Source organism: Symsagittifera roscoffensis, chromosome 9 (assembly GCF_963678635.1).
Source record: "Symsagittifera roscoffensis chromosome 9, txSymRosc1.1, whole genome shotgun sequence".
NCBI lineage: Eukaryota > Metazoa > Xenacoelomorpha > Acoela > Convolutidae > Symsagittifera > Symsagittifera roscoffensis.
The window spans coordinates 50,006,191-50,030,744 of record NC_087070.1 but is presented as its reverse complement, the minus strand read 5'-3'; the positions used below and the strand labels follow the sequence as shown (position 1 = coordinate 50,030,744).

General features: G+C 38.5%; 1 protein-coding gene across 1 annotated transcript in view; it reads left to right on the top strand.

Moving 5' to 3' along the window:
* Positions 1–12,388: 12,388 nt before the first annotated feature.
* The window catches only part of LOC134853862 (transportin-2-like), a 37,405-nt gene continuing 25,239 nt past the window's right edge, over positions 12,389–24,554 (top strand). The window contains exons 1-6 of the mRNA XM_063869810.1: positions 12,389–12,529; positions 15,779–15,854; positions 18,674–18,930; positions 22,455–22,577; positions 23,700–23,915; positions 24,402–24,520. Coding sequence (XP_063725880.1) covers positions 12,404–12,529; positions 15,779–15,854; positions 18,674–18,930; positions 22,455–22,577; positions 23,700–23,915; positions 24,402–24,520 — 917 coding nt within the window. The 5' untranslated portion in view covers positions 12,389–12,403. The remainder of the gene's footprint in view (positions 12,530–15,778; positions 15,855–18,673; positions 18,931–22,454; positions 22,578–23,699; positions 23,916–24,401; positions 24,521–24,554) is intronic.

Below are 24,554 nucleotides of genomic sequence, written 5' to 3'. Positions count from 1 at the left end.
AAACCGGTTTTTTCACTATCCTTTTTCCGCAAAGGAACCTGCCAGAAGGCAGAACCTAAGTCCAATGTGGTGAAGAACTTGGCATCACCGAGTTTAGATAGGCTCTCGTCTATTCGCGGAATCGGGTACGCATCTTTTATCGTTACCGCGTTCAAGTAACGAAAGTCGCAACAAAATCTAAGCTGCCCCCCTTTCTTTTTCGCCATTACTACTCCGCAAGCCCATGGCGATTTCGAGGGTTCTATCATGTCGTATTCAAGCAACATTTCTATTTCCGCTCGGCACGCTTCCGACTTATGTGGCGTCATTCGCCTTGCGCCTTCCCTATGGGGAACGGCGCCCTCTTCTAGTTCGATTTCGTGTTCGACGAAGTTACAGCAACCGATGTCCGCTTTATGTTTTGAAAATACCTCGGCGTTCCGATTTAGGAGGTCCCGCAATTTTTCAAAATCTCCCTCACATATTTTCCCTTTTAAATGTTCTATTTCTGGCAAAACCGGTTTGTCAGAGTCTAGTTCATATGACGAGGGGCGTTCCGGAAAATTCGAGCAGCTTGATAAGCCGTCGTCCGTTTCGGATTTAATTGAAAACAATTTATGAATAGATTTTAATTCATTAATTCTCTTTAAAATTTTATCTTTATTTGCATGATAAGGACAGTCTTTCACACTATATTTCTTCAAGTTTTCTGTCTCCTCATAGTCGGTCCTCATCGGCAAAGCGTAGCCAAGCTTCTTTCCACGCTGGATTGAAACCGTGGTGTCCAGTGTGTTCAACAACACACTGACACACAGTCCGTTTCGCGTTACCGAGAAGCTCCGGCCTAAAATCACCGAACTCTGACTATTTGGATTCGGTACCAAGCAAACCTGTTTACTATCACTCAACGAATTTAAATTTCTCATTCTAAAAATTGCTACTACAGCTTGTCCTGGTTGTAATTTTACTTTCCTATCCAAAAAAATTGGTACCTTGCTTTCGTCTGTTATTATCCTATTAATTGGTCTCTTAACATACTTTCGGTCCGGGTTTCTAATCCGTATTAGACCGTTGTTCAAGTCAATCATCACGTCAAAATTCCTGACAAAATCTCTGCCCAAGATGAATTGGTCGGCATCGTCCAGATTCTCTACCACCAGGAAGCTCATCCAAAGATCCCGTCCTCCCATGTGGAGGACCGTTATTGGTGTTCTTCCGGCTACGTAGATAGCTCCTCGATTGGCTGCAGCCAGTCGGAGATTTGTTGGAATCAGATCTTCCCGCGTGAAGCCCATTCTTTCCCAAGTTTTTATCGGCATCACACTCACGACCGCTCCTGTGTCCAGAAGCCCTGTGACTCCGATTTTTGTTCCGTTGGTGTCGAGCAGATGTGCTGTCACATCTGCTTCATATCCAATGTGTACTGCGTCTTGTTCCATCATGGCGTCATGGCCTATCCTGCGGACCTTGAGTTCCTCTTCTCCCAAATAGATCTGCCCTATTTGGTCATCATCTGTTGTTACATAAGTCCTGGTGTAGATACTGATCCCATCCACGTTCAGCATCACTTGATACGGCCCATAGACTTCTAGGTAGCGTCCATGAAGTTTTTTCGTGCGAGGGCCACCCGTCGTTAGTAGTGCCCTCACAGCCCTCGACTCGGTGCGTGGCTCCATCTGCCTCAGATAGTCTGCATATGTGTCCAAATGCATCAGAGTGAACTCAGACGGTTCACTCAGATTTCTGATTACCTAATGCCCTGCCACCGAGATTATCGATTGTATCTTGCTTCCTTGCGGCGCCATGCCGAACCTCTGACCGGAGATCACATTAAGCTTCATGCTCAAGCTGCTTGGTGCTTTTGCCTCTTCAACTTCCGTTGCTTCGAAGGCGTTCAGTTGCTCCTGTAATTTTTCATTCTCCAGCTCGAGTTTCACCTTTTGTTCAATCTCTTTCGTCACTAGTTCCTGCTGTACTCTATTTATAGCATCCCTCGCAGCTGCCCTATAATCGATTTTGAAGTCATCGGCCGCAGTTGCTGGTTCCGGTTCACGTGCTTCATCGGCCGCAGTTGCTGGTTCCGGTTCACGTGCTTCCTCTGTTACCGCTTGCATCTTCTTTGCTACCAGCTCTTGAGGTTTATCCTTTCTGCGTGCCTCCGCTTCACTCAAAAGTCGAGCCTTGCTGGCTTTCACTCCTGACAAAGCTTCTTTATGTCTTGGATGCTTGATGTCTGCCACTGCATCCCAGAATTGCGGACAATCTGATTTAAAATGACCTTCCAAATTACAAAAGAAACACCTCGGGCCGAATTTCGCAATTTGTTTGTAAGCTGGGCATGTCAAACAAATTGCGAATTTCGCAATTTGAATTTCGCAATTTGTTTGTAAGCTGGGCAAGCAGTTTGTAATGCTTTGTTTGTAAGCTGGGCATGCTGACACATGATGGTCTATTGAACTGCAATTAGCACAAGAACGTCTCTTGTCCATATCATCCCTCGGTTTGTACCAATTGTTCCCTTGGTTTGCTAGTCCGTTGTTAAAATTTCCATAATTGTTCTTGTAATATCCAGATCTCGAAGGAGGTTTCAACAAAAGATACTCTTTTGATTTGAGCCTCAACTCCTGCGGAGTTGGCGCATTAGTTGATAGTGGTGTGTAATGCGTTGCTAGCATTGTACGAAGTTCATCACTTTTCACACCATCGATGAATTTTGAGGCTACGGCCAGGTTCATCCTTCGGTTTGACTCATCCGGTTGGCTGCGTCTTCTCAGCATTTCCAAATCATCGAGAAACTTGTCTATTGTTTCATCTTCTCGTTGCCTCCGTTTCTCGAAGCGCATCATCGCCTGGTGCCCCTGCACCCCTGATCCGAAACGGTTTAACAAGATTTCGAAGATTTTCTCAGCAGTGTCACGTTGATACTGTTTCTTGGCCATGACACAGTTCAGGGCTGTCCCTTCTAAGTTGCTGGTGAGCGCGCTGCATTCCTGTCTCTCCGACAAGTCCTCTTCCTCGAAATGCAGCTTCATTACCTCTATCCAGGTATCAATACAGCCATCAGATTCGTCTTTGTAGCATCTTGGCTTCTTAAAGACTCTTCTGGACTTCTCACTGCGTTCATTGGTTCTAGATAACCTCGTCAGGAATGTCTCCAAAGACCTGTTCAGGGGCTCAAATGCTGTGGCCATTGCCGTAGCATCCCTTGAGTGTCCCGCTTGAGTGTCCTCACACCTTGTCAAAGGCTCTGTATGCGGTGCATCCCTGCAATCCGAATCGCCGTGAGTGTTTCCCGCCTGGCCCACAAAACTCCTCCCCGGGCTTGCATGCCCTCTGTTACCGGAATCACTTCTCACAGTCCAATGTGTGCCTTGCGTCGGTCGTTCGTCAGAGGTCTGTCTGTTTCCCGTTGAATTTGCTCTACTGTTCGGGCCCCATGCTGTATTACCCCTTGTGGCATAGCCTGATGAACTGCCCCTGCCTCTAGTGGATCCATATGTCTTCCTCCTTTGATGTTCATTGAAGTTCACCCTCGGTTCCCTGCTGGGACCTCCCGAGTTCGGCTCTCCTTCTTTTGGTCCACTCTTGCTGCTTAGTAGCCCGTCTAACCTATCCATGATAGCCTGCGTTCGCCTCTCCATCATCGCGTCTATCTTTGTGTCAAGAGACCCAAGAGACTGCTCTTGCTGAATTCTTAACTTCTCCATGTCGGCTCTTAAGCGTAACTCCCTCTGTTCCGCCTCTCTTGTCATTCGCGACAAGTTCCTCGTCATATGTTCGTCCGTTCTTTCTTTCAAGTGTTTTTCGCTTCTGCCAACTTCTTGTCTGTTGCGGTTTATTTCTTCCCGCAGACTTTCTCTTTCAATGTGAACTGCTCTTTCTAGTTCACTCATCCTTATCGACATCTGTTCATTTTGTTCTCCTAAACTGCCCACTATGTTGTTTAAGGCTTCCTCTAGTGCTGCCCCGTTATCCACGAGTGGCGTCACTAGTGGCGGTGTAACCCTGTCGGTCCCAGGTAACTTCGTGCTTGTCGAGATCCGGGCCTTGACTCTCTGCTTCAACGTCTTTTCATTATTTATTTCTGGATCCATTAACGCATTGCCTAGCCCTCTGGTTCTACTCTCTTCAGGTTGTGGCTCCGAACTTGTCCTAATCGCGAAGTCCTTTGACTGGCCCGGTGTGTTTGCCTCCTTGCTTATCGTTGTCACTACACCAAATTTGTCCATGGTTCCAGTCTCTCTTCCGACGTGTGCCTCACTCTCCTGGATCGAACTATTGAGGCTGACTTGAGATCCAAAGTCCCCTTGCTCTTCTTCATCTTCCTCATCCTCCTGGGACTCACCATCGTTTCCTGCTCCTCCTCCCATGCTGAATGGAAAGAAGTTTCCTAAGGTGTTCTTCATTCTTTCTGAGAACGATGACGACGTTGTTTGCTTCCCAGTTCCGCTTGCCATCATAGTGTTGTCTGTCGGAGATCTTCTAGTTGCCGCTACTTCAGTTGAGATGTCGGACAGTTCCGACATCTCTTCCCGATCCAATGTCCCGGTGGAAGTGGCAAAATCGTGGCCTTGTTCTACCGGAGTAGATTCACTCGCCAGCCTTCTGCCTCTCCCTTCCAGTCCATTTACTCCCTGGTTGTCGTTCATGGTATGGTCCGTATTGACCTCCACTTCTAACAGTTCTCTTCGCTCTTCTGAGGTCTTCTGAATTCTCGTTTCAACCATTCTGCCTGAAACCGTCTCCTCTTTATCGGACCGGGATCGCTTGATCCAATCCACAAAAGGATCGGTCATCGTTTTTCTTTGCTTTTCAGGTATGAATTTCCTAGAGCTATTACCTCGTTTTGGTATCCTTGACTTGTCTAGACTCATTCTCTATTTGTCACTTTTTAATGCCTATACTTAACTCGATTCCTTATAGTTTTATTAACAATAATAATGACACAACACAATAAATTTCACCAGATTCTATTAAATAGTGACCACGAATCCCTGTATGTTGTCAGAGTACAGTTTGTATAAAATTTATTCACACTAACCGATTATCGGTCCAAAGATTTTGAAACTAGCACAATATGATGTTATCAGTCAATTTAAAAGATAGTGTACTCACTACCCAATCAAGCACAGTTTATGTTGATTTAAAATCAAAAACAAATAATTTATTTTGACACAATATGAATGTATTATATAAAAAAACGTATGTGTCTTGTACTCTTAGTCGGTCGCAGTACAATAGTCGAACTTGTCTTTTAAAGAAAAAGTTTTCCCTGCCAGGTGCTGCACCAAACAGACAAAACTTTGAAGGCAGTAATTTTCTCAAGTGGGCGTCTATTGCACCCACCGAGTACTGTGTTACCTATCTGCCTTCGGACTGCCCGAGCTAGACCTACTAAAATCCTCAGGGCAGTTACTTTTCCCAAAAACGTATTATGTTTCAATCCACTCCAATGAATCACGCTCTTTTTTAGTTAGACTTAGTGTCGCGAATATCCGAGTTCGGACCTGTTTTGTATTAGTCTGGTTCTTATTGAAAGGCAAGTTACCAGTGCAGTCACTGATACCTAGCCTGTGTGCTAATAACCTAATACCTCTCACTTTTCAGTCTTTCTTTCGTCTACCTAAGTCCTTAATAAAATAATACCCCTCCGGATTGGCACAAATAGGACCCTTCCGGATTGATAGAATCTAGACCCCTCCGGATTTGGACCCCTCTGAGTTGGTTAATAGAAGACACCTCCGGATTTGGACCCCTCCGAATTAGCAACTATATGACCCCTCCGGATTCGGACCCCTCCGGATTTGTAAAAAGTAGCTTTTCGGAGATTTCCTGTTTTTAACCTATACCCCTCCTGATACGTTCTGCGTTGCTTTTATGCTGTTTGAATTAACTGGGAAGGGTATAGGGTACTTTCCTAGACCCCTCCGGATTGAAGTTAAGGCACTTATTTGACAATTCACACTAACGGTGAAGGGTCTTATCACTTGCCTAATTTCGACTCTATTATGGTTGTCTCGTGCCTTCAGCCCTCCCTTTTGGTCTAGAATGGTCTAAAGTTACTTTATTCAACCGCTATTACCTTTTGGTAGGGGTCTAAGGGTTTTTCAGAAAAATTTATAAAACGTGAAGGGTGTACCCCTCCGGATTTGTGTAATTTGCTAAAAACAATCTCAAAAAATTTTCTCGCTCGCTTTTCCAAAAAAAATTTCTGACCCTATCAGTAAGCTCAGCTAATTTCTGATCTATTGGTACCAAGATCAACTCAATATGCTCAGTAGTTCCAAAGTTATTAACTAAAACGTCTTTCTTGCAAACTCAAAAAATTTCTCGCTTATAGGCTCCACCTAAGTTTTTCCGCAATTCTGGTCCTTTCGACCTAAAAATTATCGATCCGAGCTCAGAAGGCCTATGCTCTTCTCGTTCAATACAAAAGACCCGATCTAAAACGCTTTTGTAGAAAAAATTTGCGAAAAACTATGCTACCTGGACCCCTCCGGATTGATGAATCCACCAAATCAAACACGTTATGTTCGATTTCTCTGCAACCCGGAAGGCTTTCGGGTCGCAGGTTTTAAAACTCGTAGATTCACTAGTGGACGTTGTCCGAACAACTATTTTTACTGTCCTAACTCAAAGATTTCAAAAAATTTTCTGATTTTATAGGGAAATCAGAAAAATAGGGAAATTTCAAAAAATGGGAAAATTTGGTTTTTGGTACCAAACTAGTTCCAACCACTTCCGAACTAAAGTTAACCGGTTCTACTTATTACAGTAGTGCAGTTACGATGTAACACACTAACTTAGCGCTTTTTTCCGTTTCAAAAATTATCGATATCTCAAAAATCGCGACTTGTGGGGGAATCAAAATATCTCTATTTTGACCCTAAAAACCGGTCTGTTTTCGTTGTTTTTCTCTGAAAAACGATGTAAGACTATTAATATAGGCTATATAAATAATAATATTAGTAATACTATACCCCTCCGGGTTTGTTTATTATCCGAATTAAGGTGCTTAACTCGGATATTCGCAGTTCGGTGAAGGGTCACTACAGTGCAGCACTGTCGAGCCCCCCACAGATTACTATCTTACTTTTTGTACCAAAAGGGATACAAAACTTGTTAACGATACCCAACAGTCGATTGTTGTTGTCGTTGAGCCCCTTCTTGTTGCTCCTTGTACTGCTTGCCGGATCGGTCTTCACCCAAGACCCTTCCGAATTGAGCGCAAATCAGCTGACCCTTCCGGATTGAGCGCAATTTATCATTAACGTGCTTAAATGCTCAAATAACCCTACAGTACAAGCCTCACAAACGGGCTACAAAACTGATCGTAACAATCCTGACTGATATAAATGCCTGTAACAACAATATATCTATCAACAACAAACGGGGGGGTCGGATCACATCTTGTCTGGGGGGATGATTTCTACTGATTTTTTACTTTTTTACTGTTTTTGGTTTTTTTCGGCAATTTTTTATGTTTTTTGTTTTTCTTGGGTACTATACTACTTTTTGTTTGGTTTTACTTATATCTTTAACTGTTTTTGGTCACAAACCACTCAGGGGACGAGGGAATGGCCGATCCCCCCACCCTTCCTGGTTCGTAAATTTTCGGTCTTAACTAAGTTAAAAAGCTATTCACGGTAATCCGGAGGGCTTCCGCGCTCCGAAACACCCCTCCGCCCCGGCGGCTTAGGCCTAATAAGGGCGTTAATGTGAGCACCCGCTCGGCGCGGAGTGCTCGTTAACGGTTCTGCCGGTCATGATGTTAAAAAGAATAACACCCAGGAGCGCCATAAAAACATGTATGTAACATTCGCCCGGAAGATACATATCGACGGATAACAAAACTAAGTCTTAAGACGACTGGCTAGCGTCTAAACAGAGCTTTGTATGCTTTTCACCGTCTCTACCAAGCCAGTACTTTTCGGTGGTCTTTCTAACATCGGGTCGACAAAAACGTTACTGTTCTCCGGCTTCGACCAGAACGCTCAAATTAACTTAATTACATGCAAATAGTGAGCTCATGGCTGGGTCTCAGTATCCCCAGACCACGAGGTCACTCCTAAAAACAGGGTTACTACTTATTATATTACTATTGTTTTTGTTCAGTAGATAAAAATCATCATCTCCATCGAAGATGGATCAACCCTTTCCCCCAACTCCTAGCACCTCATCCTTGTCAAAACTAATCCAAATATCAATTAAATTCAAGTCAGGACATGACAGGATGCTAAAAGTTCACACGAGTCAATAAAAGTTTTCCGTCCCGAGACCCCTCCGGGTTCTTGAATCCGGTGAATCAAGCCCGTTGATCTCGATTTCTTCCCAATCCGGAAGGCTGATTTCTTACCCTTCACCGTTGTTCGCAACGGCCTTGCAACTATTGTAGCAGCACAATAGTTGCAACTCGGAACGTTTTCTGCAATCTGCTGCTGTTTTTCTTATCACGATTGTCGTTGCTATCGTCAGCGCAACTAATGTTGTTGTGTTTCTTCTCTCGTTTTTTGTTAAAATGGCCGTTTCAGCATTTCTCAGAAATGTGACGTCATCATTAGAATTTTTGAAAATTTAAAATACTAGAATATTCCAGCCCTCACCGTTTGGCTAAACGTTCCAATAACGCCCTTAGTTCTTAAAAACCACCAATCCGGAAGGCTTACTGCTAAAATTCCGAATTCTGCAGAGATTGCATTTTGGCCATTCTGGTCGAATGTCACAAATTACATCCACTACATGTGAGCTTGTAGACCACTCTGGATTTCAAATCTTTCGCAAAGGGAGATTTAAGGGACGGTAGGCAAGTCTTGAGCTTTCTCGTAGTAAATATCACTTGGGCTCCGGCGTTTTGACGCAGTTTGGCAGCAAACCACTCCGATGCATTACCCCGGTATTGTTATCTTATAATGGGTGCACTGACCTTTAAAGGATCTTCCTTGACTGATGATACCGTTGTTCGTGAGTCAGTTTTTCGGTCGATGATCTTATTCAACGTTCTTAATACGACACCATCTGACCATTTTTCAGGGTATTGATTATCCACCCATTGTTCTTTATTAATCTTCATTGCCTTGTCAAAGTTTTCCCAAGTTGATGTACTTCTAAAAATCCGATGAACAGTACCCTCAACTACATTGCGTTTATATTGCAATGGAGCGCAGCTTCTGAAGTTAAGGATAGTCCCAGTATCCGTTGGTTATTGAAGAAACGTAACACGTATCGATTTTAATTGAAAAGGACTTAAACACTCGTCATCTTCTTTTTATCATTATCACTAGTTCCAGGAAATATCCCCAAAAAATGTTCTACAAGGAAAAATCCACAAGAGATGACACCCAAAAAGCTACATTTTTTAACGAATTTTTCATCAGTGTATATCAAAAGGAATCAATTCCTAACCCTCTCGCACGAAATACAAACTGTTCTCCTACAGAAGAAATCTGTACACAAATACACATTGAAGAAACCAAAATCCAATACATTCTCAAAAATCTTTTAACAAATAAAGCGTCAGGTTTTGATGGTATAGGTAATATAATCCTAAAAAATCTTTCTGAAACTCTGTCAAAATCGCTCTATCTTCTCTTCCGCACATTCATTAACAAGCGGCTCTTCCCGACCTACTGGAAAACAAGTCAAGTGGCCCCAATTTTTAAAGAAAAGAACAAGGCGTCAGTCGAGTGCTACCGCCCAATTAGCCTCTTATGCTCCGCCTCGAAGGTCTTCGAAAAAATTATCTTTGATAATATATACCCCAAAGTTCAACCTTTCCTGGAAAACGCACAATACGGCTTCCGGCAAAAAAGGTCAGCAGTACTACAAATGGTACAATTTTTGAGCAAAGTATATGAACTCTACGATGACAAAAATGTTCAAACACTATCAGTCCTTTATCTAGATTTTTCTAAAGCCTTTGATAAAGTTCCTCATAGTATCCTAGTCGCCAAACTACGGAACATAGGTCTAAGCATTCAAATACAAGACATAATACAAGACTATCTAACAGATAGAATGCAGTTTGTGAAAATCAATAAAAGTTCATCAACTCTGAAAGAAGTAACTAGCGGTGTACCACAGGGCTCAATTCTTGGTCCTCTACTTTTTATCATATTCATTAACGACTTTCCCAAATGCATTGAGAATTCAGATTGTTTTGGCTATTGTGACGATATGAAGATCTTGTCTACTGAAGAAATTCATCTGCAAAAAGACACGGCAAATGTTGAAAAATGGTGCAAAGAAAATAAAATGCCGCTGAATGAAGATAAATGTAATTTGTTAAACCTCAAAGGGAAAATGGAAGTTACACTATTTAATACAAATGTTGATACCGCAAAGACCCAAAAAGACTTAGGTATTTTAATGTGTGACAACCTTTCGTGGTCAGTAAATGCTGAAAATCGCATATCAAAAGCAATGGGAGCTTTTTACAAAATCAAACGAAATATCTCGAAAAAAACATCATTTAAGTCAAAATTAAACTTATACTGCGGATACATCGTACCAATCATAAGCTATGCATCGCAAACATGGTATCCGAACAAAGCAGAATTAAGACAACTAGAAAGAGTACAAAAACGAGCGACATCTTGGATTACAAATAACTTCAAAATGAGTTATACTGAAAGACTGAAATTTTTAAAGCTCCTTCCACTCTCAATGTACTTTGAATAACACGACATATTGTACTTAGTTTCACTACTAAAAAATAAACATGACATTGATTTGAATACAATTATTCATAAAAACGAATCACGAACGAGACAAGCAACACGTGGTGAGATTGCTGTTCATGCAACAAGACTGAAAAAGTCAAATGAAAATTATTATATACGTTCTAATACGCTATACAACTACTTTAGCCAAATTGTGGACTTCGAAAATCAAGATTATGACAGCCTGAAAATATCTATAACAAACACGTTTTGGAAATTCTTCAACAGAAATTTTGCAGAAAACAACTTGTGTATGTGGAGAATTCTTTGCTGGTGTGGAAACTGCAACCCACCGGGAAAAATTATGAACTTATAAACGAGGGTTCAAAACCCATGTGTGCCATTCTGCCGGATGACACAGCATAACCTTCCCGCGACAGAAAAAAAAGTGACTAAAGGCCTTATGAACAAAAAAGTGTTGCGACGGAGGGTCAGAATGTTCTAGAATTTTTATTTTTAAAATTTCGATTGGAAGAAGAACATTTCTGAGAAATAGAAAAAAGACGGCCATTTTGAATAAAAAGGACGAAAATCAGAACGACGCCATATTTTGTGAAGAACAGTTGTATCAGAGACAGAAAAACACGGAGCCTCTTATCGTGGCAAGAACACACGATAAGGACCTTAGCGACAGATATTTGTGGAGACGGAGGCTTCAGTGGGGGGAAGAGAAATACCACGGAACCTTCCCGGGACACGAAATATAGGAGATAAGAGTGTTATCTCAAGAAAATCACGGGAGCGGAGGCTTGGTCCCCCAGAGACTGTTATATGTGAAGGGACTGTGAAAACTGACTATAACAGCTGCTGTAATGTCCTAGATCTTAATTAACACCGTTATTATTTAATATTTCAGAGCATGAGTAGATAGAAAAAGGAAAGGGTCAATCCATCTCCAATGGATTTAATATAAAACTGTCACACAAAAACATAATAAAATAGGTTGTTCGAGCCGTGTTTTTAATGACAATCACGTAGTCTGAGGATCCGAGACTCAGCTATGTGGTTGTGTTCGCATGCAAACGAAAGCTGATCAAAAGTCGTTTGACTGATGGCCTAAAAATGGTAATTTTTACTTTGCCCTAAACAGACCAGAAAATCAACTGGCAAGGTCGAGACGGTGAAAAACGAGTAGAATTAAGGTAACTGACGCCTGCCAGTCGTTGATAGGTACTTTTTCTACGCTCCGTCGCTGTGTGATATTTGGGCGAATGTTACAATGGAGAAATCCTAAAGCCTACACTACTACTACTACTACTACTACTACTACTACTTCCATATCTAGAAAATTCCAAGGATTTTGACTGGAATACGTGATGAAGGGACCCCTGACTGTAACCTCGGTTACTATGATACTTTTGACCTTCTGATTACCAATAGAAGAAAAGATGAAAAAAGAAAAAAAAAGAGAAAAATTGATTGCACAATATATATTATGTAACATTGAGAAATTGGGTTGGATTGTTGCCAGGAATCGAAATCTTTTCACGCCTGCAGTAAATGAAACAAACATTTTAGCCAGAAAATATTTTTCAAGATTCGAAGTTTCACATTTAATTAATGTTTTTTGACTGTCTTTTCGTGTATAGGAAATGACGGAGAGCGCCGCTTCGCCTGGGTATAATATATTCTTGTGTTTGTTTTGTTTGATGCTGCCTTCTACAATGTTTTTGCTCAAATGCTTAAGATATTAATGACCAATAGCAATGATTGAGAGCATACCGTCCAGCAACTGTATCTGGGAGCCCAATCAATCTGACCTGCGTCAGATTTTACAGCTTCTTCAAGAGTCTCAATCGCCAAATACCGAAACACAGAGAAAAGTGCAACAGGTTGTTAAAACCGACATGAAACTTCTGTTTTTTTAGGAGTAATGAACGTAGTGAAGACTCTTATATAGATCTTGCTGATTTTCAATTGTTTTCTTTCAGGATAAAGTCTTAGTTTGTTCACGCTGAATTTTGATTTTTCGCGGTTAGACTTGCGATATCTTTTTAAGCTCAGTGCATTTCCATTGTTATAAGGAAGGCAAACTCCATTATCGTACAGCAAAAGTCTAAAGTTCACGAAAATTGTGATCGACGTCTGATTTCGAAAACGGGAAGTTAATTCTGAGTTTTCTCAGCGAAATAAAAGGGTCCAATTTTACTTATTGGTCCACTTTTCTCAAATTGGGTTGATTTTAACAAAAAAGATTTTAACAAAAACAATTGTTCACCAAATTCAAAGATCTTTAAGGCCATCTATTTTTTCGAAATTCAAAAGTTGAAGGTTCTTGAAGAAACAAGTCAGATTTTTTCCCTGAAATTGAATAGAGACTTGAAAGATATTGCAAAAATTGGAGCCATCAGTCGCCGAATCATCGCATGGAATAGTTGAACTTGACTTTGACATTTCTGTAGTGGTTTAAAGTTTCCGAGACTTTTTAAATATAATTAATTAAGACGGTTTGTTCACTTTGTGCTGAAGTTCGACTATCGTTGATATGATTTTACATTAACTTGCTTAATGTTTCTTACATTAACATGCTTTCATGTTATGTTAAAATGAAAGAAAACTGAAAAATGCTTGCTTTTTATGCAGCTATCAAATCAAATGTATAGGCTTTTTGGATTCGTTTTTTAATAACTTCATCAATAGAATGAAATGCTCTGAGACAATTTCAATAGGACAATTTCATCTCACTTTCTATTTGGTAGCTTTCAATGCTGCGCTTTCGCTATATTGCAAGTGACGCGAAGCTCCGCTTCATCTGTGTTATTTCTAATATAGCACCATAAGTAAAATTCTGAAGTGCTCGAATGCTGAGTTAGTTAATCGTCATCTAAATGAAGAGTTGATCGACATTACTAGATTCTCAGTGTTGTCAAACGTTGATTCGAATTTTTTTCTTTTTATCAAGCTCTAGGGAGGAATTACTCCTTAAAGCTCTACCAGGTTATAAATTAGTTCGAAGCTTGTTTTTAAGCGCTTTATCGGCACTAAACATTACGAAGACTGAGTTATAGAACAAGTTTTATTTTTTGTTGTTAATTTTTCAATAACTGTACTCAAGGAAAACTACTTAACGTTGGCCGAAAGATATCTATTATGTACTTGAGCGAGACATATCCAGTAATGTTTAAGCCCAGTTTAAATAAATAGTAGTTTAAGGCTGTTTCTTCATTCTTAAGCTACAGTCAACATATTATAGCTACAGTCTATTTAAATAGCTATGCTGTGCAAATTGGTTCGAGCGCTACTGGTAATTTGCGGTTTTTCATCTAGCATTGGTTTTTTGTCTAATCGAATTGTTTGATTTAAGCATGCATAAGTATTTTGTGCTTTAGTGTTTTATTTCATCTATTCATATAATTTTTCAAAACTCAAATCCGGGATGTTTTGAGAACTTCTTTTGATGCATGATGATTTTTTCTACAATGATATACTCAGTTTCGGGTAAAATTTATTAATTACTATTCTTGGGTTTGGGCTAGAATTTTGTTTTGGAAGCTGACGCTTCTCTTGAATTTGTTCACTTGCATGGGCTCAGTTGGATGTACTCTGTCTGAAAAGATCGGTCGATGATTTTTGGCAGAAATGTTTCTTTTTAAGCAGTTTCATTTTTAAGTTATTGACAGCGCAAGTCCACCGAATCAATCTGCATATATTTCGAGTCTTTTTGGTAGAGTCAGAAAACGGCACCTGATGCTTGCTTCGGTTTTGAGATAAACCTGTTATTCGTTTTTCGAAAAAAAAACTATTTAAATCAATTTTTTCATTTTAGTTTTTATTGTTCATCTTCTTTTGATCCTCTGGCTTTTTATGATTCTCTCATATGAGCGCGCTATCTTTTTTTTATTGTGCTTTAAGCTTTGAAAAACAATAACTGTTACCGTATTGGTTTTCTAGAAAAATCACCTTTGATCTTTTCAAGAATAATAATTGGAAAAAAATATATTTTGATTTTCGAATACTGATTGCTTGTGTTCATATCATCGTCTGTATCGCTGAATCAGCGTCATCTTTAGGTCATCATTTTAATTAACAGAAATGACAGCCGGTAGAAAAGCGGATTTTTTTTATTTTCGGAAAAAGTAAAGCTTAACCGTGTTTCGTTTTTCATCTTATTTTTGTGTTGCTCTATTTTGTTTGGTTCGCCTAAGGTCTAAGTAATTATTTCAACTTGTTGAAAGCCTATCTTGCTCAAAAAGTTGATTTTTTGGAATTTGAGACATGAATTCAACTTTTTATAGAAAATAGGGTACTTTATTGAGCTTTTTTAAAATTATGTTTTGTTAAATTTTGTATTGCTGATTTTACGCTCTTACGTCAGTATTTTGAGCTCTCATTGGTTTTCGCATCGGGCTTCTTTTGATTGCTTAGAAGGTTTGGTTCGATTTGACAAAATCATTTTACTGATGAATTTTTTTAAAATGGTTTTCTTGCTTATAATTTAATGATCTACGATAATCATTTAGAATTCAGACATTTCTGCACTGGATCGCTAGTTGTGTTGATCTGCTCAAACCTCGCACAAAAAAGCGACTTAATTTGAACAGAACTGGTTGGAACTTTCGGTGCTAATTGCACAGCAACCGGCAACTTGTTCATTTATGATAATTGTTCCCCCACTCATATTCAAGTTCTGCAATTTGGATTAGGTTTTTATTGTTTCGACAACAGAAATTGGTCGACAGAAAAATTAGCCAAAAAATTTGTCTAAAAGTATTTTTTTTGGTCAAAAATTAAACAATACTGTTAAATTACTGAAGCATAAAATGTTTTTTTTATTGAAGCAAATAGGAAAAATTTTATTTCGCCTGATCGATTTGGTGTAAAAAATTGATTCTTTTTCCAAAAGTGTCACGGTTCGATTGGAGCAAATTACTCATTTGTGATTGGCTGAAACAAAAGCAAATTTTTCCAGTAACCATATGAATTTTATCCCCAAAAGCCGGATAGGGAAGGGAGTACGAGAGCGGTGGGATCGTTTTTTGGTCCATCTGCTTTGCGATGGCTAAAAGGAAGATATCTAGGGGTTAATTTCGAAGATGACCTGCGTACCTTCTTCCCATTTCATCACTGTTGTTCTGTTCTAGAAACTCGAGGAGCTTAACCATTTCGCAGATTTCAATAACTACCTGGTCTACGTCTTGACGCAATTGACAGCCGAAGGTAACCAATCTTAATTTAAGATAATTATCTAGCAGATAAGTTACGTGAAAGGGCGTTGAGAAAACTCATTGCTTTGCCCTCATAGGAGCAGTCTGGTCTTAGCTCTAAAATAAGAATAGTAAAATTTACGCAGTAACATTTTAAAAAATAATGCAAATCATCTTGTAACATTTTAAAAAACAGCGACCATAAATCTTTGTTTGGCTTCCTTTGAAGGGTGTCTTACCTTTTAACAGCTTAGTATGTCCCATTTATGTTTTAAAACGAAATGTTTTTTTTTAACCTTCCAACTTTTTTTACCCCGCCGTAATCCAGTATCTTAAAAAAAGTGAATCAAGTTTTTGACGTTATTCCTCAAGCTAAGTGTAAGAAGATCCGATCCTCTTCTTCTGTGGTGTAGAGTTTTATAAAGAACCTGAAATCTGGAAATTAAACATTTCCAGAAAACAAAAACTAATTGAAAATTGCGTTGCAAGATATCCGTGGACAAAACAGATGCCTTAAAGTTTAATAGAGACTTGAAAGATATTGCAAAAATTGAAGCCATCAGTCGCCGAAGCATAGAATGAAATAGCTGAACATGATTTTGACATTTCTTTAGTGGTTTAATGTTTCCGAGACTTGTTTTAATATAGTTAATTAAGACGGTATAGTCACTCTGTCCTGAAGTTCGACTGCCGTTACGATCATTTTAAGTTAACTTGCTTTCATGTTACCTTTAATAAAAACTATTGCTTTTTGTGCAGTAATCAAAGATGAAGGCTTCGTTGACATATTTTTTTGTTGATAATTTCATCTATAGTATAAATATGATTAAATGGAAGAAGAAAGGATTTAGAGTACACAGAGATATGATAGAGCATATAAACTGTTAGTCAGATTAGTTTATTAAATATTTCTCAACAGACTCATTACCCTTGCGATAAGCAAGGGTATTGCAATCGGGTACTAGACTTTTTTCCCGTAAAAAACTTTGTTCACAGGACTCATTGGACTCCTTGTGGTACCTTGGTTCATAGCGAATTCAAATTTTGTAGTATTTTTTGCACACTTAGCCTGGTGGTAACGAATACGCCTGGGAGAAAATGCGGTAGAACATGCGCTAAAGCTTGAATCCCCAATGAACCAGCGCAACAAAATCGTACAAATAACCTTTTCGACAGATCGGGGGCGGATTTAGGGGGGGGGCGACCCCCTCCCCCTCAGGGATTCGACCCCCTGCCGACCCAAAGGGTCCCCCCTTTGATACTTTTTCAGAAATCCATTTTTGGCCGACTGACCCTAAAATTTTTCTAAAGGCGCCTTCAGCGCCAATATATACTAACTTTGAGGGGGAGCGCGCGCCAAAAAAAAACGCGATTTTTTTGTCAACATTTTTCAAAAAGCGGCCAAAAACGGGGCAAAATAGGGGCAAAACAGTGCTTTGGGAGAGCTCGAAAAATCAATTTGGTCGACCTAAAAAAAAAGGTCATCAAAATTTTCGAATTTTTGAAAATCCGCCGCTCCCCCCCCCCCCCCCCCCATCGAGAAAATCCTAGATCCGCCCCTGCGACAGATCGTTCGCCCCACTTAAATAATTAATAAACTGTTCATCGAAATGAAAAAAATAGTAAAGAAAAAAAAAGAATTTATTTCTCCAGTATATTTACTGCAAGCATGAACAAAAAACTTTCATTTATTCAACAAAATAATTTAAAGATAAATTAACAAAAGAAAAATAATAAAGAGGGCAGGCGAAAAGCTTACAGAATGCCCACTTGGATACTATCAATATAAATTCAGTCAAAGAATTTCTCGAATGAAATTATGAGGTCAAACCCAGTGAACGGATAGCATTAAGACACCCTCAACTACCTTGTTGCCATTTATCTTATTGCACTTCAATGGAACAAAAAAGATCGTAATTAAAAACAATCATTTTTGAACGATCTAGACGCTTTGTCCCAGAAGGGGTCTCAACTATGTCCTTCCAACTTCACTGATCTTTTACTTAGCATTCCCTGGGAAAAATTTGGAAGCACAAATAAACACTGATTAAAGATCTCGAAGTGAGTTGAAAGAGAAATCAAAAGAAAAGCTGAATGCGCAACAATTGCTTAATTCCGACGACCAACATTTGAAACATGAAATGTGGTATAGAAAAGTATGCCTTTTTGCTAACTTTTTTGATAAGCCATGCTGCCAGATTTAAGTACTCGCTATTCAAACTGTTTGATAAGATTTTTCTGCTTTGGAGTAGAATAAACGTTTTCTGAAAATTCAGAAATAATCTAGCACTCCCTCCCAGTCTCTCAAATCTCCAAAAATGCACTATTTTTCTTCATCGTTAATGAAAGATTTTTTATTACTGTTCACTGTAGTCGTAGCCGCCTTGCGATTTAATCGGAAATTTTGTTCTGCTATTGTTGATATTTTGGTACTGATGTTTTATTTGTACAGATTTTTTGAACTCATGCAGAATTGTAGACTCCGATATAAGTCATCGCGTTAAAATTTGTAGCTTATGTATTTTGAACTTTTTCTGCTGCAGTACTTTTTGTTTAACACCTTAAGAATAACCCAGCAAACAACCGAACTGCGCTCAGCCTTAAATATAATTCTTGTCAAATTCACAATGTAAAGAGAGTAGCATTTAGTTTGTTAATTTCATATAGTTTTTGCTATCATTAAAGTCAAAAAAATCTAAATAGGAACAGCAAATTCAATTCTGCATCACTTGTATAAGCTACGGAGAAGTGATGAAAGCTTCGTTTTGCTATAGTTCAAAGCGAGCGGCCAAATCGGTTCTGCTAATTAATGTTAAATGTTTTCATGTTTAGATGAGCCTACAAGGTCTTTATCAGGGTTGATTCTGAAAAACAATGTGAAGAACCACTTCGACTCATTTCCACCAGAAGTGAAAAAGTTCATAAAACAGGAGTGCCTCAAATGTGTCGGCGACCGTTCCCCCCTCATTCGTGCCACCATCGGCATCCTAATTACAACCATATCCTCCAAAGGAAGCATAGTTGGCTGGCCAGAACTAGTGCCGACGTTACTGTCCCTTCTCGATTCGGAGAATATCGAAACTGTTGAGGTGAGCTTAAAAACGAAATACATTTTTCGTTTCGCAGTGGCAAAACATATAAGTTTTTTTTACACATTTTTTAAGCAAAATGTCAATTTTGACGACTGCTTATTAATAATCTATTATATATCTATTATATTTAAATATGGGCATCACTATCTCGCCTTGTTTAAGCTTTTTGAACGTATTATTTTTGCATGTTTAACGAAAGAATTTTTGCACGTTTAAGCCATATCGTATATTGCAATGGTTAAGAATTTTTGTTCGATTGAATTTAGTGGTTATTTCACCGAGTTTAAAATAAGCAGCCCAATATTGGCATGCTGTCCGGATTCACCGAGAAGTTGCTGTCCGGATTCACCGAGGGGTTGCGAATTTGGCCTCCAATTTTGAATGGCCAAATTCTTTTTACTTAACGAGATAAGACGATTTTGGTGATTTTTTCAAAAATTTTCAGAAAACAAATTATTTTCAAAATTTGAAATTGCCAACCCTGTAGTTTGGTGCTGTCAGGGTACTCCAAAAAGTTGCAAATCTTGCCTCCATATGTGATTGTTCAAATACTTGTAGTTATCGAGATATGACGTTTTTTATATTAATTTATATTAATATAAACTTATATTAATTTTTTTTTCGCAAAAGCTGAAGTTCCCAACCCTGTAGATGGGTGCTGTCGGGGTACTCTAAGGTGTTGCGAATCTTGCCTCCAATTATGATTATTCAAATACTTGTAGTTATCGAGATATGACGTTTCTTTTTACTTTTCTTTAAAAAATTTCAGAAATTTAAATTATTTTTTTTGATAACTTGAAATTCTTAACTTTGTAGTTGAGTGCTGTCAGGGCCTTCCCAGGAGTTACAAATCGTGCAACATGTGATTGCTCAAATGCGTTTGCTGAAATGCTTTAAGTTTCCGAGATGTGACGTTTTTTTGATTTTTCTTCAAGAAATTATCTAACAAGAAATTCGCTCAATTTGAAACTACTAACTTGATGAAGACACAACTTTATTGTCAGCTTTTACCCAGGCGTCTCAAATCTTGCCTCTAAATATGAATGCTCAAATCCCTTTAGTTTCCGAGGAAAGACGTTTTTCTATGATTTATTCAATTTTTGTCGGGAATCTTAAGTAGGGTGCTCTCAGGGGTTCTCAGTGGTTGCAAATCTGGCCTCCAATTAAGTAAATTTTCTCTCCAGAAGCCCATTAAGTTTTCGAGATGACGCTTTTATTGTTTTTCAAAATGGGAATTAAAAAAATTAGAAAGTTTGAAATTACCAACCCTGTAATTGGTTGCAGTCAGAGTGCACTAAAAGTTTGCAGATCTTGTTTCGAATATATGGGGTTTTTCATGAGTTGTCGAAAAAATTTGAAGCACCAGAGGTGCGTTAAACGATAGTATTAATTACGCTTGCGATGAGCAACCCTCATCAAATCGGAATCTAGACTTTTTTGCGTTAACAACTTGATTAATAAAGTCACTTGAGTCATTTGTGATGATGCTGTGCTGGTGACATGCTCAATTTCTTAAAAATTCAAATGTAACTACTGGTACATGCTGTATCTAGAATTCTAACCATTTTATGTAGTGATAATAGAATTTCGATATCAATTTTTTGCTCATGATTTTTCGGCTTCTCGGTCGTTGACTTCAGCTCTGTCGGATTAGTTTCAAAATTTTGTATGCCACCTTGCATACCTTTTATATACAGCACTCGTCGTTTCTATGTGGGCAGTACATGGTTTTTTCCAAGAAAAGCACCGAAAAGTTTCGATAAATTATCTACCTAATATTATATTTCCTAGAAATTGCGGTTATTGTTTTCGAAATTGATGACTTTGGAACAAAATTTTGAAGGCTCGAAATCAACTCCACAAGGATCTCTTCAAAAAAACTTGAATACCTATAAACGTGAGAAAAAAAAACTTTTAAATTGAAAAAAAAATCGTTTTACTTGTTCTTCATTCAAAGGTAACATCGTTCGAGGTCCTCTTTGCTACTTTTGTTCTTCATGCTGTTTTCATTCTGTACCTGTTGTATCGCAAGCGGTGCGAAACTCAGCTTCGACCTACTGTATGGATATTTCATTGCGATAAGTGACGTTATTGCAACCGGCTACTAGACTTTTCCCGTAAATAATTGTTCACAGGATGACTCAAATTTGTGGCCATCTCCATATATGTACTTTTGTCATATAGCAGACATATTTTGAGCTACCTGCTTTTTCAATATCAGACGTGTTCGAAATTTGTTTATATTGGTCGTAAGTTCAGCTCCCGTTTCGATTTTTCATTTTAACTTTCCTTTTAATTACCTCTTCATCTCTTTATTCGGCTTAAAAGGTTTCGACTTTTATTATATCGGCTAAGTGGCCTATTGCGTTGTTTGATGGGTGAAAAAGTTTTTGATGTAAACGTTTCGAGGGGGGTCTAAAATACTTTACTTTTTTTAAATTTCATTGTGGAAAAAATTTTCGGTTCAACTGGTGCGATCAAGACTTTCCGGCTTGTTACTGCTGTTTACACTAGCGTTAGTGTTATACTACGACTATTTTTTTTTTAACCTAAGTCGCAAATATTGGTGTCATTTTTGGGGCACCTTTACGGCTTTTTCATAAAATGTGTTTTGACATTCGAATAGTAATAAGTTTGCACAGTTGATGCATTTAGAATTCATCAAATGAACCGAAAAAAGCTTTTTGTTTCCAACAATAAGACAATGATAAAAGCTCGATTTCAGAAACTTTCTAGCTCACTATATCTCGAAATTTTTCAAATGCAGAATTTATACATAATGTGGTTTTATGCTTTAAATTTATAACATGCAAAACTAGTGTGGATGCCTTCAGTTTGTTATATTTCAAATTATTTACTTGCAAAATTGTGTCTATATGTATTTGGTGCTACTTTTGCTGCATGGCATTGGCAATTTATTAGCATATGTAGTTGCTTTATATGTGACTAGTGTTTGTCGGTTGTTAAGCGTTCGTGTCCGAGAGGGCAGAAGGTGGAGACTCCAAGTCTCGAGGTCGGAGGTGCGAAGCCTATATGTTACAAAGTTTCACTATTTCGAGGCTTATTTCTATATATTTAGAATCTGTGTAACAAGTAACCATTGATCAGTCAAAGCAAGTGGAAATTTCAAAAAAAATTATTAAGCGCGTTTGGCCGAGCGGTGCAGTCAATGATTTTACAATCACAAGTTCGGAAGCTCAAATCTCGGGTTCGACAAAAGATTTCGCTGTGTGATTAAAAGTTAGGGAAATTTTGAAATGTGTTGACTCAGGTAGCCGGAGAGTTTCTGGACATCTTTGTCTTAGACACTATGTCTACGCACGTATATCCCAAGTTGTGCGGATATCACAATAAGGATAGGAATAATAATAGTAGTAATAATAATAACAACAACAACTCAAATTTAACTATTTATCCATATCTTCACAAAGTTTCAAATCGATTGTCTGTGATAGTGTTGAGCAAAACATGAGTAGTTTAGATAGTAGTTTTTAAATGTCGATCTATTTTGGTGTTTTTAGGGTTCATTTGGAGCCCTGCAGAAGATATGCGAGGACTCGTATGAGGCCTTTGAGACGGAGCCTGCCGCCCAGTACCTCGCAGTCATGATCCCCAAGTTCATCCTCTTCCTCAAACACCCACAGGTAATAATTTTCAGTGCTCAAAAATATTTCAAAAATTTTGAGCAAAACTGGGCTTATAATTTATTCTTGAAAAGTTTCATCTTGGATACTTTTGAGAGCCATGCAACGCATTTCAAAGAAATGACGAGGATTGCAGGGATTTGAAGTATGTGTTTTGATTTCATGTTGCAGCTGTCTATTTATTTTGCTGGATAAAATAATTTTAATTGATTTCGTATTGGTCAGGTTGTCAGATGAGTTGTGTTTTCTTGAAATCTTTTGTTAACGGAAACTGTTTTAAATAATGTGGCATGTACCTGTTTTTTGCTAAGTTACCGTTTGTTTTGAACATTAAGATGTTTCTGTATCGCATTTGGCGCGGTGCTCAGACCCCAAATGACCATTTTATTTTGACCTCTATTTTGAGGAAATTGCCTATAGTGCATTTACTGAGTTTATTTGTTTTCCGAAAAAAAAAATTCTTACTCTTTACTGGCAAGCAATTGCATTTTAGTCAGTTTAGTTGCCGACTTTAGTCCTATTGTTAAGTGAATTTAAAAAGTTACCTCTTGGTCCTGGTTTTAAGAGTAATGAACTCTTATATAGGTCTTGGTGATTTTTTTTCAGGAATAAGTCTTAAAATGCTCAAATAACTACAGATGTGCATTCATACATATTGATGCATTTATGAATCCACTTAGGTATAAATGCACTTTTTGAGTTCAATTAAAATTCATCTGCTGAAAGTTTACATAAATAGTACTGTCCAAATACGAACGTGGAAATGGCGCGAAAAAACGTGAACGAAAGTGGAAATTGTTTTTTAGATTTGCAACGGAATAAAAACTTTATCTGTTGATCCTGTTTTCTCAAATTGGGTGAATGTTATCAAAAAAGCACCAATCATAAATTGTTCTAGAAATTCGAAGAACTTAAATGGTATCTATTTTTTTCTTTGAAATTCGAAAGTTGAGTTTTTTTTTTCAACTAAGTCAGTGTTTTTTTTCGGTTTATTTAAGTTTATTACTTTTTTCCAATTGTCTGTTGGCTATGTTCTCAAATTGGGTTACTTATATCAAAAAAGTGCCAATCATAAATTGTTTGTTTTGAAATTGGAAAATTGAGAAACTTTTTGTTTTTCAGGCCAAAGTAAGGTCGCACTCTCTGGCGTGTGTGAATCAGTTCATATTTGGACGCTTCTCCACTCTGGGGGAGCACATGGAGTTATTCATTGAAGCTCTGTTCGCACTCTCCTCTGACAGTGACCCCGAAGTTAGGAAGAATGTGTGCAGGGCGCTGGTGATGTTGCTGGAAGTAAGGCTGGAACAGCTGCTGCCGCACATGAGCCAGATCATTGGAGTGAGTTGCACGATGGTTTGCTTGTATCTTGCAATTCGTTGTATATAAATCAGCTTAAGTATAAACCAGCTAAAATTTACACCAGCCGAAAATACTGAGCATTTACTTCATAATTATCTGATAACTAAGAAGAATTTGCACAAAGCATTCAAACTTCAACGCAAATAACCCAAGTTTTGGCGGATTTTTTTATCTGATACTCAGTCCGTTTCTACTGCGGCTATTTTTCGCTTTCTTAGTAATTATTTTTTGCTAGAATTTTTCTGGGTGAATTAGCAGTCAAAATATGACCTAGACATTTTTTTGTTGTTGTTCAGTGTGCATATAATGCTTAGTTCGTAATTTCTAGATTTGATGAATTATTATAGTTTTGATGAATTATCGAAAAAAATCTCTCTTGCAGCTCTTTCGAAGATAGGATTTTTTGCTGATAGGATTTTCGAGGCTCCGCTTTGTCTCAGTGTGTTATTTTTGTTTGTTCGACAGTACATTCTGGAGCGATCTCTTGACAAGGACGAGGCAGTGGCTCTAGAGGCCTGTGAGTTCTGGCTAACCTTCGCAGAACAGGACATATGCAGAGACATTCTGAGGGAGTTCTTGCCAAAGTAAGATCTATCAACACAGCCACGTTCAATTATT